The 12597-nt window shown below is 48.6% G+C and overlaps 1 protein-coding gene across 2 annotated transcripts in view; it reads right to left on the bottom strand.

Annotated features, from left to right (window-relative positions):
* Positions 1–993: 993 nt before the first annotated feature.
* RNF212 (ring finger protein 212) overlaps positions 994–12597 on the bottom strand; it is a 56702-nt gene continuing 45098 nt past the window's right edge. The window contains exons 10-12 of one of the 2 annotated variants that reach the window (XM_031935390.1): positions 2985–3057; positions 1575–1741; positions 994–1243 (exon numbers count right to left, since the gene is read on the bottom strand). In XM_031935390.1, the coding sequence (XP_031791250.1) occupies positions 1239–1243; positions 1575–1741; positions 2985–3057 (245 nt within the window). In that variant the 3' untranslated portion in view covers positions 994–1238. The remainder of the gene's footprint in view (positions 1244–1574; positions 1742–2984; positions 3058–12597) is intronic. The other variant, XM_031935391.1, reaches the window with a different exon arrangement.

The raw sequence follows: 12597 nt of genomic DNA, 5'->3' as shown, positions 1-12597 counted from the left end.
TTACGTTTTGAAATTTCTGGGAAAGAAACCGACTTAGAACATGCACATTTCTAAAGGATTTCTGCATATCTGATTTTAGCATGAGTTTTTGGAGCACAGTAAGCTCCCGGAGGGGAGTCAGCTCAGAGAGGGAACAGTCAGTTCCCGGCAGAGGGGACAGTCAGCTCCCGGAGGGGCAGTCAGCTCCTGGAGGGGACAGTCAGTTCCCGGAGGGGACAGTCAGTTCACAGAGGGGACAGTCAGCTCCCAGAGGGGACAGCCATGAATGCCATGACTTCCAGAAGGACATGGGCACCCTCTGTCCAGCGGCCCAGGCATTCTGGCATCTGGAGGGCCTAGAGCAGGCGCCTGGGAGGCCTCACCTGAAATCAAGTCTGTGTGTGGCCTGGCAGTGCCTCAGTTCCACCCGCAGTGAAGGTGAGGATTCTCCTGCCTCACGTGGTGCTCGGCTGCTGTTAACTCGGTTAACTTGAGTGAGATAAAGCTGACACTTTTTAGGTAAATGCAAACTAAAAGATTAGAACTAACCCCATAAGCCTCTTTTCCAACCCTGTGTGGTCCCGGCTGGCGGGAGAGACGTGGGGTCTGAGCCACTCTGGGAGCCCCGTGCACAGGGGCATCCCCTGCAGGAGACTCCACCCTCCCGACGGAGGAGGCGGCTCCACGCACACAGGCCGCACCTGCAGGGTGAGCTCAGGCCCGCAATTCATCTCCGGACCTGACAGAGATTCATCCGCTGAAGCCGGCATCACAGACCAGCTGTGAGTACTGTGTGAACAGAACGCGTAGCAATCACCTAACACAGGCTGCGGCGGGACGGACCCACGCGGTGTGCGCACCCCACAGCAGACCTGTCTCCCCCAGGAGCTGCAGCCAGACCTTCTCACAGTAAATCAACAGGCAGGTGTTCGTTTTGCCTCCAGCATCAACATTTTAAGGAAGTTCCAAGTTGTTAAGAGTGAAGTTTTAAACATATCACATATACGCTACCCCGATAATCAGAAAAATACTTTATTCGACTACATTACTTACTTCATCAAGTGAGAAAGTGTAGTCGCATTGGCTGTCTAACATACACATGCTAGTGGGCAGAAGGCTGGAGGACTGGAAGGGGCAGCGCGAGTGGCTGGGCGTTCATCTTTCACATGTCACTGCCCCAAGGTGAGCAGGTCCTGCAGGAAGCATCCAGAGTCGCAATAAAAACACATCAACTTTGTCTTTGAATTGACTTCAAAACTTCACACTGTTGAGGAAAATGAGGGTGCACATGTTACATACAAAAAGTAAGGTGGGGAGAAGAGTTTATTCACTAAAATGTGTACTTTTAAAAATTCAGATGTCATCTTAGTATTTTCAGATTATTATCAATATGTTTTAAGTCGTAATTTTGGAAATTCACAATGAATATAAAAGTGAACATTGCTGCATTTCTGAACGACTAAGGCAAAGCTCAGAAACACAACTCTTGAGAACGTTTAGAGCTCCGTGTCTGTCCTTGGCGCATGCTTCAAGAGCTTCTTTACATATGCACTTTCCCAAGAGCGTTTTCCTTCTGAGGCTGGCTGAGTACTTGCCTAAACACTGTCTCTGCAGCAGGCTGGCGATGCTGATGGGCGGCCTGGGGGGTGGCCCGGCCTGGGAGCTCCCGAAGCTTGGAGAGTCCCCTCTTCCTGCTCTCCCTGGTAACTGCGGTGTTGGCGTGAGCGGTGGTCCCTTGTGGGGGAGTTGCAGAGGCGGAATCCTAATAAATTCAAGAAACACAAAATTATTAATGCTCCAAGCATCTCTGGTGACATGACAGAGCACTGACGGTTTTGTGGTTTTAAAGGCCTGGATTCACAAGCATCTCTGAGTACCTTGGACCAGCACGCACACCCCGCCAGGCGGTCAGCAGAAGATGTGGACAGACGCTGCAGGGCCTGTGGGCACCCAGGAGGGTCAACAGCCCAGGCCAGCGGGGATGGGAGGTGGGGGCGTGAGAGAACACTGAGGCCTGCAGGCAGCCAGCGGTGGACTGGACCACAGGCATCAAACGCCGTTCAGGGACTCGGGGGGGCTGACATGGGAGGGTCTGCCTTTTAGAGACAGCACTGGACCTTTGAACACTTGAGTTCAGTTGACAGAGACATCGGTGTGTACTTAAATATGCAGCAGATGGAGTGGGAGGCCACCCAGAGGTCTGAGAAGAAGAGCATGGGGAGGTGAACTGTGGTCTGTTCTGGGGCTGGGGCCGAGTCCAGCCTGCCACCTGCTTTTGTACATAAAGTTTTACTGGAACCCAGCCACACCCATTAATTTACACAGTCTGCCCCAGCCTTCTCAATACAGAGGCAGAGCTGAGCAGCTGCCCAAAAAGTCAAACATATTTACCACCTGACCTTTATAGAAGATGCCTGCTGACCCACGGCCTATTCTTGTGGTAAAATAGCATGCAGTCATCACGTGGTTCTTTTGAAGATTTTAGCAACAGGGCAAATGCCTACGTTATATCTTAGCTTCAAAAAAGCAAACTCCTGGCTGGGCACAGTGGCTCATGCCTGTAATCCCAGCATTTCGGGAGGCCGAGGCGGGCAGATCACCTGAGGTCGGGAGTTCGAGACCAGCCCGACCAACATGGAGAAACCCCGTCTCCACTAAAAATACAAAATTAGCCGGGCTTGGTGGCGCATGCCTGTAATCCCAGCTACTCGGGAGGCTGAGGCAGGAGAATCACTTGAACCCGGGAGGTGGAGGTTGCGGTGAGCCAAGATCGTGCCATTACACTCCAGTCTGGGCAACAAAGAGTGAAACTCTGGCTTAAAAAAAAAAGCAAACTCTAAAGTGGCATATGCAACAAAACCTCACTCAAAGCGTGTAAAAAAAGGGATGAAAAGCAACATATTAAACTTTTAGCAGTAATTCTGTGGGTGAGATGATGAGCAGTTTTATTTTGCTGACGATTTCCTTTAAAATGCTGTGAAGAAGGTGCTTGCAGGGGACACTACCTGAGAGGCTTTCCCACGCTCCTCTGACTCGGCGTCAGGCCGGGATGCTCGGGGGCCCGGGAGGAGACACTGCCTGTGGTAGAACAAGAATAAAACACAAGTTGTTCACGGTAACACATCACAGTGCTTTGAGGACGACGACCAGGCCAGCCTGCTGCGCTTTTCGGTAGCTGTCACTGCCTCTCCGCCACGAGGGCAGAGGCGGGCAGAGCCACACAGGTGCGCGGGTTCCTCTTCGGTCACGCGCAGCCCTGGTGCCAGCACGACATCCTGAGCAGCCCCGGGTCTTCCACACGAGGGCGTAAATATCCTACATTTTAATCTTTCTACCTTTATGCACCTCTGCAGCTTAGAGAATATGTAAGCCATCTGAATCATCAGCAGCTGGAAAGTAAGACCTGGAAATGAACTGGCCAGTCCCAGCTGAGCTTCAGCCTCACTCAGGGGCCCTCGGCCCGTGGGCTCTGCGAGGGGGCCTGCCCATCACAGGGGCAGCCGTGGGCACGCAGACTGTGCCTGGCATACACAGGTGCTCAATGAGCATCTGGAGCACAAGCTTCCTCCCCTGCCTCTCCCGAGCCTTGGCTCCTGCTCCCCTGAGAACTGCTGGAAGGACAAAAGCACGTCCAGAAGTTCTTTCAGCGCCCCACCCGTGTTTGCTTTCTCCAGGCGCCTTGTAACATGAAAGGGGAGATGTGATGACTGAGTTCTCAAGCAGCACCTGCTCGTGGACCCCAGGCTGGGAAAAGCCACCTGGTGAGGGAGCCCGAGCATTAGGCTTCCCCAGCACAGTGACTGGTGACTGCCCAGTGCCTGCCTGCTGCGGCACGTCGGGGGGTCGCAGGCCTGTGGGGCACAAGGCGGTCTCCGTACCCCCAATGGGGGTCTTGTCTTTGCCCTGGGGCTGTGCGGACCTTGTGAGGATGCTGCCTGCGGGAGGTATCATAACTCCTGAGTCTGCAGGTGACCCTGAGAAGGCTCCAAAGGACAGCTAAGAGCAAGAAGGAACGCTGTCCTACTAGGCTGTGTGAGTGCTGCCTTCACTTCTGTCTTTTATCATGGTTTGGCATCTGGAGGCTTGTGGACCCTGCAGAGACTGCCCTCCTAGGGACAGCCAGTTCCCAGAGGCAGGAGGCCACGGTGAGCACACTTCTGATATGAAAGCCAACAAATCCAGAGCCCATGTTCAGAGCCCACCCCAAGCCTGGGTGGCCTGTTCTGCTCACCCTGCCTGATCCTCCCATGAGAACCACAACCAAGGTGCTAGGTCTCCCCTCACTCCCTCCCTGGGGGTCTCTGGGGAACTATGAGTGGAAACTCCTTTCCTCACAGCCGTTGCCTCCTCATCCTTCGGCCTCACACCACCTGATTAAAACAAAACCCTGTACATTGAACACACAGAACCACAAATAATAATGATGGCAGGCATCTTTTGTTAAGTAACTTATGCTCAATACTATATGGTTAGTTGAAATTGTTGGCTGGGCGCAGTGGCTCATGCCTGTAATCCCAGCACTTTGGGAGGTTGAGGCGGGCGGATCACCTGACGTCAGGAGTTCGAGACCAGCCTGACCAACAGTGGAGAAACCCCGTCTCTACTAAAAATACAAAATTAGCTGGGCATGGTGGTGCATGCCTGTAATCCCAGCTACTAGGGAGGCCGAGGCAGGAGGATCACTTGAACCTGGGAGGCTGAGGTTAGGTTGCAGTAAACTGACATCATGCCATTGCACTCCAGCCTGGGCAACAAGAGTGAAATTCTGTCTCAGAAAAAAAAAAAAAAAAAAAAAAAGAAATTGTTTCCTATTTACTCAATGAAAATTTTTCGAGATAACTATTATCAACAGAGATGAAGAGACTGAGGACCCAGGAGGCCAACAACTCACCCAGGGTGTGGCGAGCAGTGTGCAGACAGCCAAGTGTGGGCCATGGGATCTCAGACCCAAAAGACCCCTGCTGCTCAGCCCCTGCGTGTCCCACAGGGCTCGGGGAATCCTAAGGAGTCCTTTAGGTTCTGCTGGGAATCAAGTCACACCAGGAATCATCCTGAAGAGCAGTGACTTGGAGAAAGGGGTTGCCAGGGAGTGTAGAGGAAGGCCCGAAAGCCACCCGGAGCCAGGCCAGCTCTCAACAGCACAGCAGCCCTGAGCGGGGAGGAGCTCCTCAGGGTGCCAAGGGGGCCCCGTGTTTCAGCCTCACTAAGAAGCAGGTGACCAGAGGGATAACCCATTCCTACGACACCTTCCAGCGCAGAGGTCTCTGTTCAGGGGAGTAATGCTGTTTAACGTGCTTCACAAAGATGTCCATTTGAAAAATTTAACAAAAGCATGCTGACATTTGAAGAGGGTAAATTTCACCATCTGGATGCCCAACAGCCTGTTTCCCTGTGGTGCCAGATCCTGTGTTGTGTTCCGGAGGGGACCGCATACTGCAGAGCGAGCGCCCTGCACCCCTCCCGACTGGTCAGACAGCCCGACGCACTGCTCAGTGAGTCTGCAGGGCAGACAATGGACAGACTGCCCGCCTGCCATTCTGACATGTGAGGGGTCCGGGACCTGCCGTTCACCAACTCATTTAGTGAGTGCTTCTTGAGGAGGACCGCTGGCTACAGTTAAGTAGAAATCAGTGAATTATCTCTACGAAGCCAAGTACGAAACTGGACAAAATGGTAGAAACAACGGTTCAGGTCTCTGAAATTGAGGCAGACAACAAATCAGAACACACTGGCTCCTGAAATCAGAACACACTGATCCTGAAATCAGAACACACTGACTCCTGAAATCAGAACACACTGACTCCTGAAATCAGAACACACTGGCTCCTGAAATCAGAACACACTGACTCCTGAAATCAGAACACACTGGCTCCTGAAATCCCGCTGCAGCTTTGGGAGCAGCAGGACTTGGCTTCCCGGCCCGAGGGTGAATACAGACACAAAATTCCTCAACAAAATACCGCAAACCAAATCCAGCAGCATATAAGCAGCTGCTCCACCTCCCGCCACCCCACTCTACCCAGTAACAGCACAGCTGCACCAGGGTAGGTGGCTGAGGACCAGCAGCTTTGCTTCCAGAGGGGGTGGGCTCAAGGTGGGAGGGGAACACTTTCATCAGCCACGGGGGGTCCATCTGCAGGACCTGGAGAGGCCCACAGCCCTGGCTGGGGCGGGGTCAGGAGAGCAGGGACCAGTCAGAAAAATAACGGGGAGATGCTGAGAACAAGACAGCCAGACGGAGGCGGCTTCCCTGGAACCCTGGCCGACAGAAGCAGCACGGGCATGTGCAGGGGATCCAGCGCACCCACAGAAGTGATGCCACAGGGGACCGGGAACCGACTGGATGTCAGCTCCCCACATGCATGGATCGTTGGCCATGGGGAGCCTCCGGGATGCGTGGTGTTGGAGCACAACCACAGATGGAGCAGCAGCCCACCGCTGAGCTGTAGAGACAGGCGGACACCCCGGGACAGCCTGGCTCAACAAGACGAGCAGAAACCACGAGCGGACACATCTGCGGCTGCCACGGACACAGGTTCTCCAGGTCCCGGTGCAATACCCAAGCAAACAAAAACCAATCAAACAACCTCTGATAGAAATACAAGAATCCAGACTTGCTCAAATACAGTACCAGGTTGTCCAGATCGCAGCCCCCAGTCATGGGACAAGCAAAGAAACAGAAGCGTGATGACACTCAGGGAAAAGGGCAGATGGCAGAGGCCCGCGCTGCGTGGCCCAGATCGCATTTCCTAAGGACTCCAGAGCGGCTACTGTAAATGAGCCAAAGAATTAAAGGAAAATATGACGATAGTGACTCAACACACAGGGCTTCCAGCACAAAAACAGAAACGCTAAAAAAAAAGAACCAAGGACGGAACCTTTTCTAACGCATTGTATGAGGACAGAATGAGGTCCTGACACCAAAAGCAGACAGAGATATTACAAGGAAAGAAGTGTGCTGACCAGTATCTCTTATGAATAAAGACACAAAATTCCTCAACAAAATACTAGCAAACCAAATCCAGCAGCGTATAAGAAAGATCATACACCATGACCAACTGGGATTCGCCTCAGGAATGCATGGTTCCTTCAACACACAGAAATCAACACCATATTAATATATTCTATCAATAGAAGTAATTACATCTATGAACACATCACGGTAACAGAACAAAACCCAATGATCATCTCAAAAGATAAAGAGAAAGCACTTGAAAAATTTAACCCTTCTTCATGACAAAGAACTAGAAGGGCACTTCTCAACCCTACAAAAGGCGCCTCCAGGAAACCCTCGGTGAACACCATCCTTCATGGTGAAAGGCTGAAAGCTTCCTCCTAAGATCGGGAACAGAACAAAGACAACGATGTCTGTTCTTGCCACTTGTATATACAAGAACTTGAATACAAGTTCTTGCCACTTGTATTCAACGCTGTATTGAAAGTTCTAGAGAGGGCAGTTAGGCGAGAAAAATAAATGAAAGTCCTGCAGTGGGATGGGAAGTGAAAAAATAAAAATAAAAGTAAAAGATAAATAAAAGGCACCGTGGTTGAAAAGGAAAAAGAAAAACAACCTCTACTTGCAGATGACATGATTTGCCATATACAGAAAACCCTGGAGACTCCATAAAACATTCCCCAGAGCTCATAAATGAACTCAGTAGATTGCAGGATACAAGATCCATCTATAAAAATCAGTTGTATTTCTGTGTACTGGCAATGAAAATCTGAAAATAAAAGTTAGAAAACAATTCTATTTACAGTAGCACCAAAACAACAAAATACTTAGGATTAACTTTTACCAATGAAGTGCAAGATTTCTTCACTGAAAACTACAAAATACCGTTGAAAGAAATCAAAGACCTAAATAAAGGGAAAGCTATGTCCAACATTCATGGATTGGAAGACGCAGTGTTAGTATTAGATGGCAATACTCCCGACATTGATGTACGAGGTGAATTAAAACTCTACCAAGATTTCAACCTGCTTTGTCAGCAGAAATGGGAAAGTTGATCCTAAAATTCATATGGAAATGCAAGGAACTCAACATAGGCAAAACCACCTCAAAAAAGAACAAGGTTGGAAAACTCACATTTCATAATTTCAAAAGTTACTATAAAGCTATAGTAAGTGAAAGACAAAAAGAATTATCTGCTCTAATACTTAAAGCAGCAAGAGAAGAGCAGCTCATCACCTACAGGACAATATGATTAACGGCTGACTTCTCCTCAGAAATAATGGAACTGGCTGGGTACGGTGGCTCATGCCTGGAATCCCAGCACTTTGGGAAGCCAAGGCTGGTGAACGGCTTGAGATCAGGAATGCCTAGCCTTAGGCAACATGACGAAACCCTGTCTCTACGAAAAATTGAAAAATTAGGCCAGGTGTGGTGGTGGCTCATGCCTATAATCCCAGCACTTTGGGAGGCCGAGGTGGGCAGATCACCTGAGGTCTGGAGTTCGAGACCAGCCTGTCCAACATGGTGAAACCCAGTCTCTACTAAAAATACAAAAATTAGCCAGGTGTGGTGGCAGGCACTTGTAATCCCAGCTATTCAGGAGGCTGAGGCAGGAGAATCACTTGAACCCAGAGGTAGAGGTTGCAGTGAGATCACGCCATTGTACTCCAGCTTGGGCAACAGAGTGAGACTTAGTCTCAAAAAAAAAAAAAAAAAAAAAAAAAAAATTAGTCAGGTGTGGTGGTGCATGCCTATAGTCCCAGATACTCAGGAGGCTGAGGTGGGAGGACTGATTGAGCTCAGGAGATCCAGGCTGCAGTGAGCCGTGGTCAAGCCACTGCACTCTAGCCTGGGTGTCAGAGTGAGACCCAGTCTCAAAAAAAAAAAAAAACACACACACACACACACAAAAACACCCCAATAATAATAATAATAATGGAAGCCAGAAGACAGAGGAATGACATATATACCAAGTGCTAAAAAGTCAACCGAGAAAATGTATATTCAGTGAAATTATCCTTCAAAATGAAGACAAAGACATTCAAATATGGGAAAAAAAAACAAAAAACAAGGAAGAGAATTCACTTCTAGCCAATCTTCCCTGCAAGAAAAAACTGGAAATGGTTAATATGTTGTGAATGATGTAATAAAAGATATTTTTTATCTAAAGGACTTTAAGAAACATAAATTTAATTCAGGAAATAACACCATATTGTTCATTTATAACACATAGATCCCATACATATGTATATAAATAAATATGACAAAGTAGGTGGGAGGAAGTGGGGCTATATGGGAGCAATGTGGTTGCGTTCCACTGGAATTCAGTCAGTGTTCACCTCAAGTATTCTGTGATGAGTTCAAGATGCATGTTGTAATCTCTAGAGGAATCACTAAGCAAATAATAAAGCACACAGATAAAGTATCAACAGAAGAACTAAAATGTGTATTAGTCTGCTTGGGCTTCTATAATAAAATACCACAGACTGAGTGGCTTACACAATAGAAATTTATATCTGGTAGTTCTGGAGACTGGCAAGTCCATCAAGATGCTGGTGAATGTGGGTCCTGGCTTGCAGACAACAGCCTTCTCACTCTGTCTTCACATGGCCTCTTTTGTGTGTCTGTGCAGAGAGTTAGTGAGCAAGCTCCCTGGTGTCTCTTGTTTTTTGAAAATTTATTAGGATACAATTTCCTACCTTAACCATTTTCAGTGTATAGTTCACCGGTATTAAATACATTCCTCATGCTGTGCAACCATCACACCATCCATCCCTGTAACTGTTTTCATTTTGTGAAACTGAACCTCTGTTCCCGTTAAATGAGAGCTTCCCACTCCTCCATCCCACAGCCCCTGGCAGCCACCATCCTCCTTTCTGTCTCTACGATTCTGACTACCTCACACGTGAGGACTCACACAGCATTTGTCTTTCTGTGACTGGCTTATGCACTTAGCGTAGCGTCCTCAACGTTCATCCACACGGTAGCGTGTGTCGGAGTTCCCTTCCATTTTCAGGCTGAATCACAGTCCATTGTATGGAGACACACATTTTATCTATCCATATTCATCTGGGGACACTTAGGAGGCTCCCATGTTTTGGCCACTGTGAATAATACTGCTATGATCATGGGTACACAAGCATCTCTTAGAGACCCTGCTTTCGATTCTTTTGAGCACTGAATTGAAATGCAGGATCATCTGGGAATTGCGTTTTTAATTTTTGGAGGAACGGCCACACTGTTTTCCACAGCGGCCGCACCGTTTCACATTCCCACCAACAGTGCACACGCTTCCAATTCCTCCGCATCCTTAACAACACTTGTTATCTTGGGTTTTAAAAAATGATTACAATAAATATTTATTTAAAGAAAACATCTGCAGACCAAATAATTCTGAAGTTTGTTTCAGGTTTAACCATCTTCATAAGAATACTTTGAGGACAGCTGCATCCACAGACTTCAACTACGTGATTACTTCCTTGTCCATTCTTCTCTCTCGTTTCTTTCTCTTTATTTATTTTTTTTGAGACAGGGTCTCACTCTGTCACCCAGGCTGGGGTGCAGTGGTGTGATCACTGCTCACTGCAGCCTTGACCTCCCAGGCTCAGGCAATTCTCCCACCTGAGCCGCCCAAGAAGCTGGGACCACAGGTCCCACCAGCCTGGATAATTTTTTGTAGAGGGCATTTTGCTCAGGCTGGTCTAGAACTCCTGGGGCTCAAGCTCCACCTCGGCCTCTCAGCCTCCCGAGTAGCTGGGACTACAGGTGTGTGCCACCACACCCGGCTAGTTTGGGTATTTTCAGTAGAAACAAGTTTCACCATGTTGCCCAGGCTGGTCTTGAACTCCTGACCTCAAGTGATCTGTCCGCTTTGGCTTCCCAAAGTGCTCAGATTACAGGCATCCGTGCCTGGCCTGTTTTTGTTTTAAGAGACAGGATCTTCCTCTGTCGTCCAGGCTGGAGTGCAGTGATACAATCATAGTTCACTGCAGCCTTGACCTCCTGAGCTCAAGCAATCCTGCCTCAGTGTCCTAAGTAGCTAGGACAACAGGTGCGATTTTTAAAACATATAGTAGCCATCCTAATGGGTGTGAGATAGTATCTTGCTGTTTTTCTTTTTTTTTTTCTCTTGGAGATGAGGTCTTGCTGTGTTGCCCAGGCCAGACTCCATCTCCTTGGCTTGAGCAATCCTCCCACCTCAGCCTCCTGAATAGCTGGGACTACAGGCATGAGCCACCATACCCAGCTCTTGCTATAGTTTTGATTTGCATTTCTCTAATGATGAATAATGAGCATCTTTTCATGGCTTATTGACCACTTGTGTACTTTGCCCATTCAAGTCATTTGCCGCCCCACCCCCCGACTTTTCTTTTTTCTGAGACAGAGTCTCACTCTCACCCAGGCCGGAGTGCAGTGGCGCAATCTTGACTTATGCAACCTTTGCCCTCCAGGCTCAAGCAATCCGCCCACCGCAGCTTCCCGAGCAGCTGGGACTACAGGTGTGTGCCACCATGCCTAACTAATTTTTAAGTTTTTTGTAGAGATGGGGGTTTCACCATGTTGTCCAGGGTGGTCTCGAACTCCTGAGCTCAAGCGATCCTCTTGCCTCGGTCTCCCAAAGTGATGGGATGACAAGTGTGTGCCACTGCGCCCGGCCTTTGCCCATTTTTGAATCAGGTTGCTTGTTGTTAAGTTTTAGTTCTTTATGTATTCTGGATTGTAATCCCTTATTAGATACATACGATTTGCAAATATTTTCTCTGATTTTGCAAGTTGCCTTTTTACTCTATTGACAATCTTCTGATGTGGAAAAATTTAAAATTTTCTGAGGTCGATTTAATTTTTTTGTTGTTGTTGTGTGTGCTTTGGTATCATATCCAGGAAATCACTGCCAAATCCAACATTGGGAAGCTTTTGCTCTATGCTTTCTTCAAAGAGTTTTATATTTTATAGTTTTAGGTCCTTGATCCATTTTGAATTAATTTTTGTACACAGTGTTAGGTAGAAGTCCAACTTCATTATTCTGGAGGTGGATATACAGTTTTCCCAACACCATTTCTCGAAAAAACTGTCCTTTCCCCCACTGAATAGCATCTCTCTCCACTGAGTAGTGTCTCTCCCCACTGAAAAGTGTCTCCCCACTGACTAGTGTCTCTCTCCACTGAAGAGTGTCTCTCCCCACTTAGTGTCTCTCCCCACTGAGTAGCGTCTCTTTCCACTGAGTAGTGTCTCTCCCGAGTAGTGTCTCTCCCCACTGACTAGTGTCTCTGCCCGCTGAGTAGTGTCTCTCTCCACTGAATAGTGTCTCTCCCCACTGGAGTGTCTCTCCACTGAAGCGTCTCTCCCTACTGAGTAGCGTCTCTCCCCACTGAGTAGCGTCTCTCTCCACTGACTAGTGTCTCTCCCCGCTGAGTAGTCTCTCTCTCTGCTGAATAGCTGACTAGCGTCTTTCCCCACTGAGTAGTGTCTCCCTCCACTGAAGAGTGTCTCTCCCCACTGACTAGCGTCTCTCCCCACTGACTAGTGTCTCTCTCCACTGAAGTGTCTCTCCCCACTGAGTACCATCTCTCCCCACTGAGTAGTGTCTCTCTCCACTGAGTAGTGTCTCTCCCCAGTTAGTGTCTCTCCCCAGTTAGTGTCTCTCCCCACTGAATAGCATCTCT

This window comes from Piliocolobus tephrosceles, chromosome 3, assembly GCF_002776525.5.
Source record: "Piliocolobus tephrosceles isolate RC106 chromosome 3, ASM277652v3, whole genome shotgun sequence".
Taxonomy (NCBI): Eukaryota; Metazoa; Chordata; class Mammalia; order Primates; family Cercopithecidae; genus Piliocolobus; species Piliocolobus tephrosceles.
The sequence above is the reverse complement of the archived record's forward strand: the minus strand, read 5'-3'. Positions and strand labels throughout refer to the sequence as shown.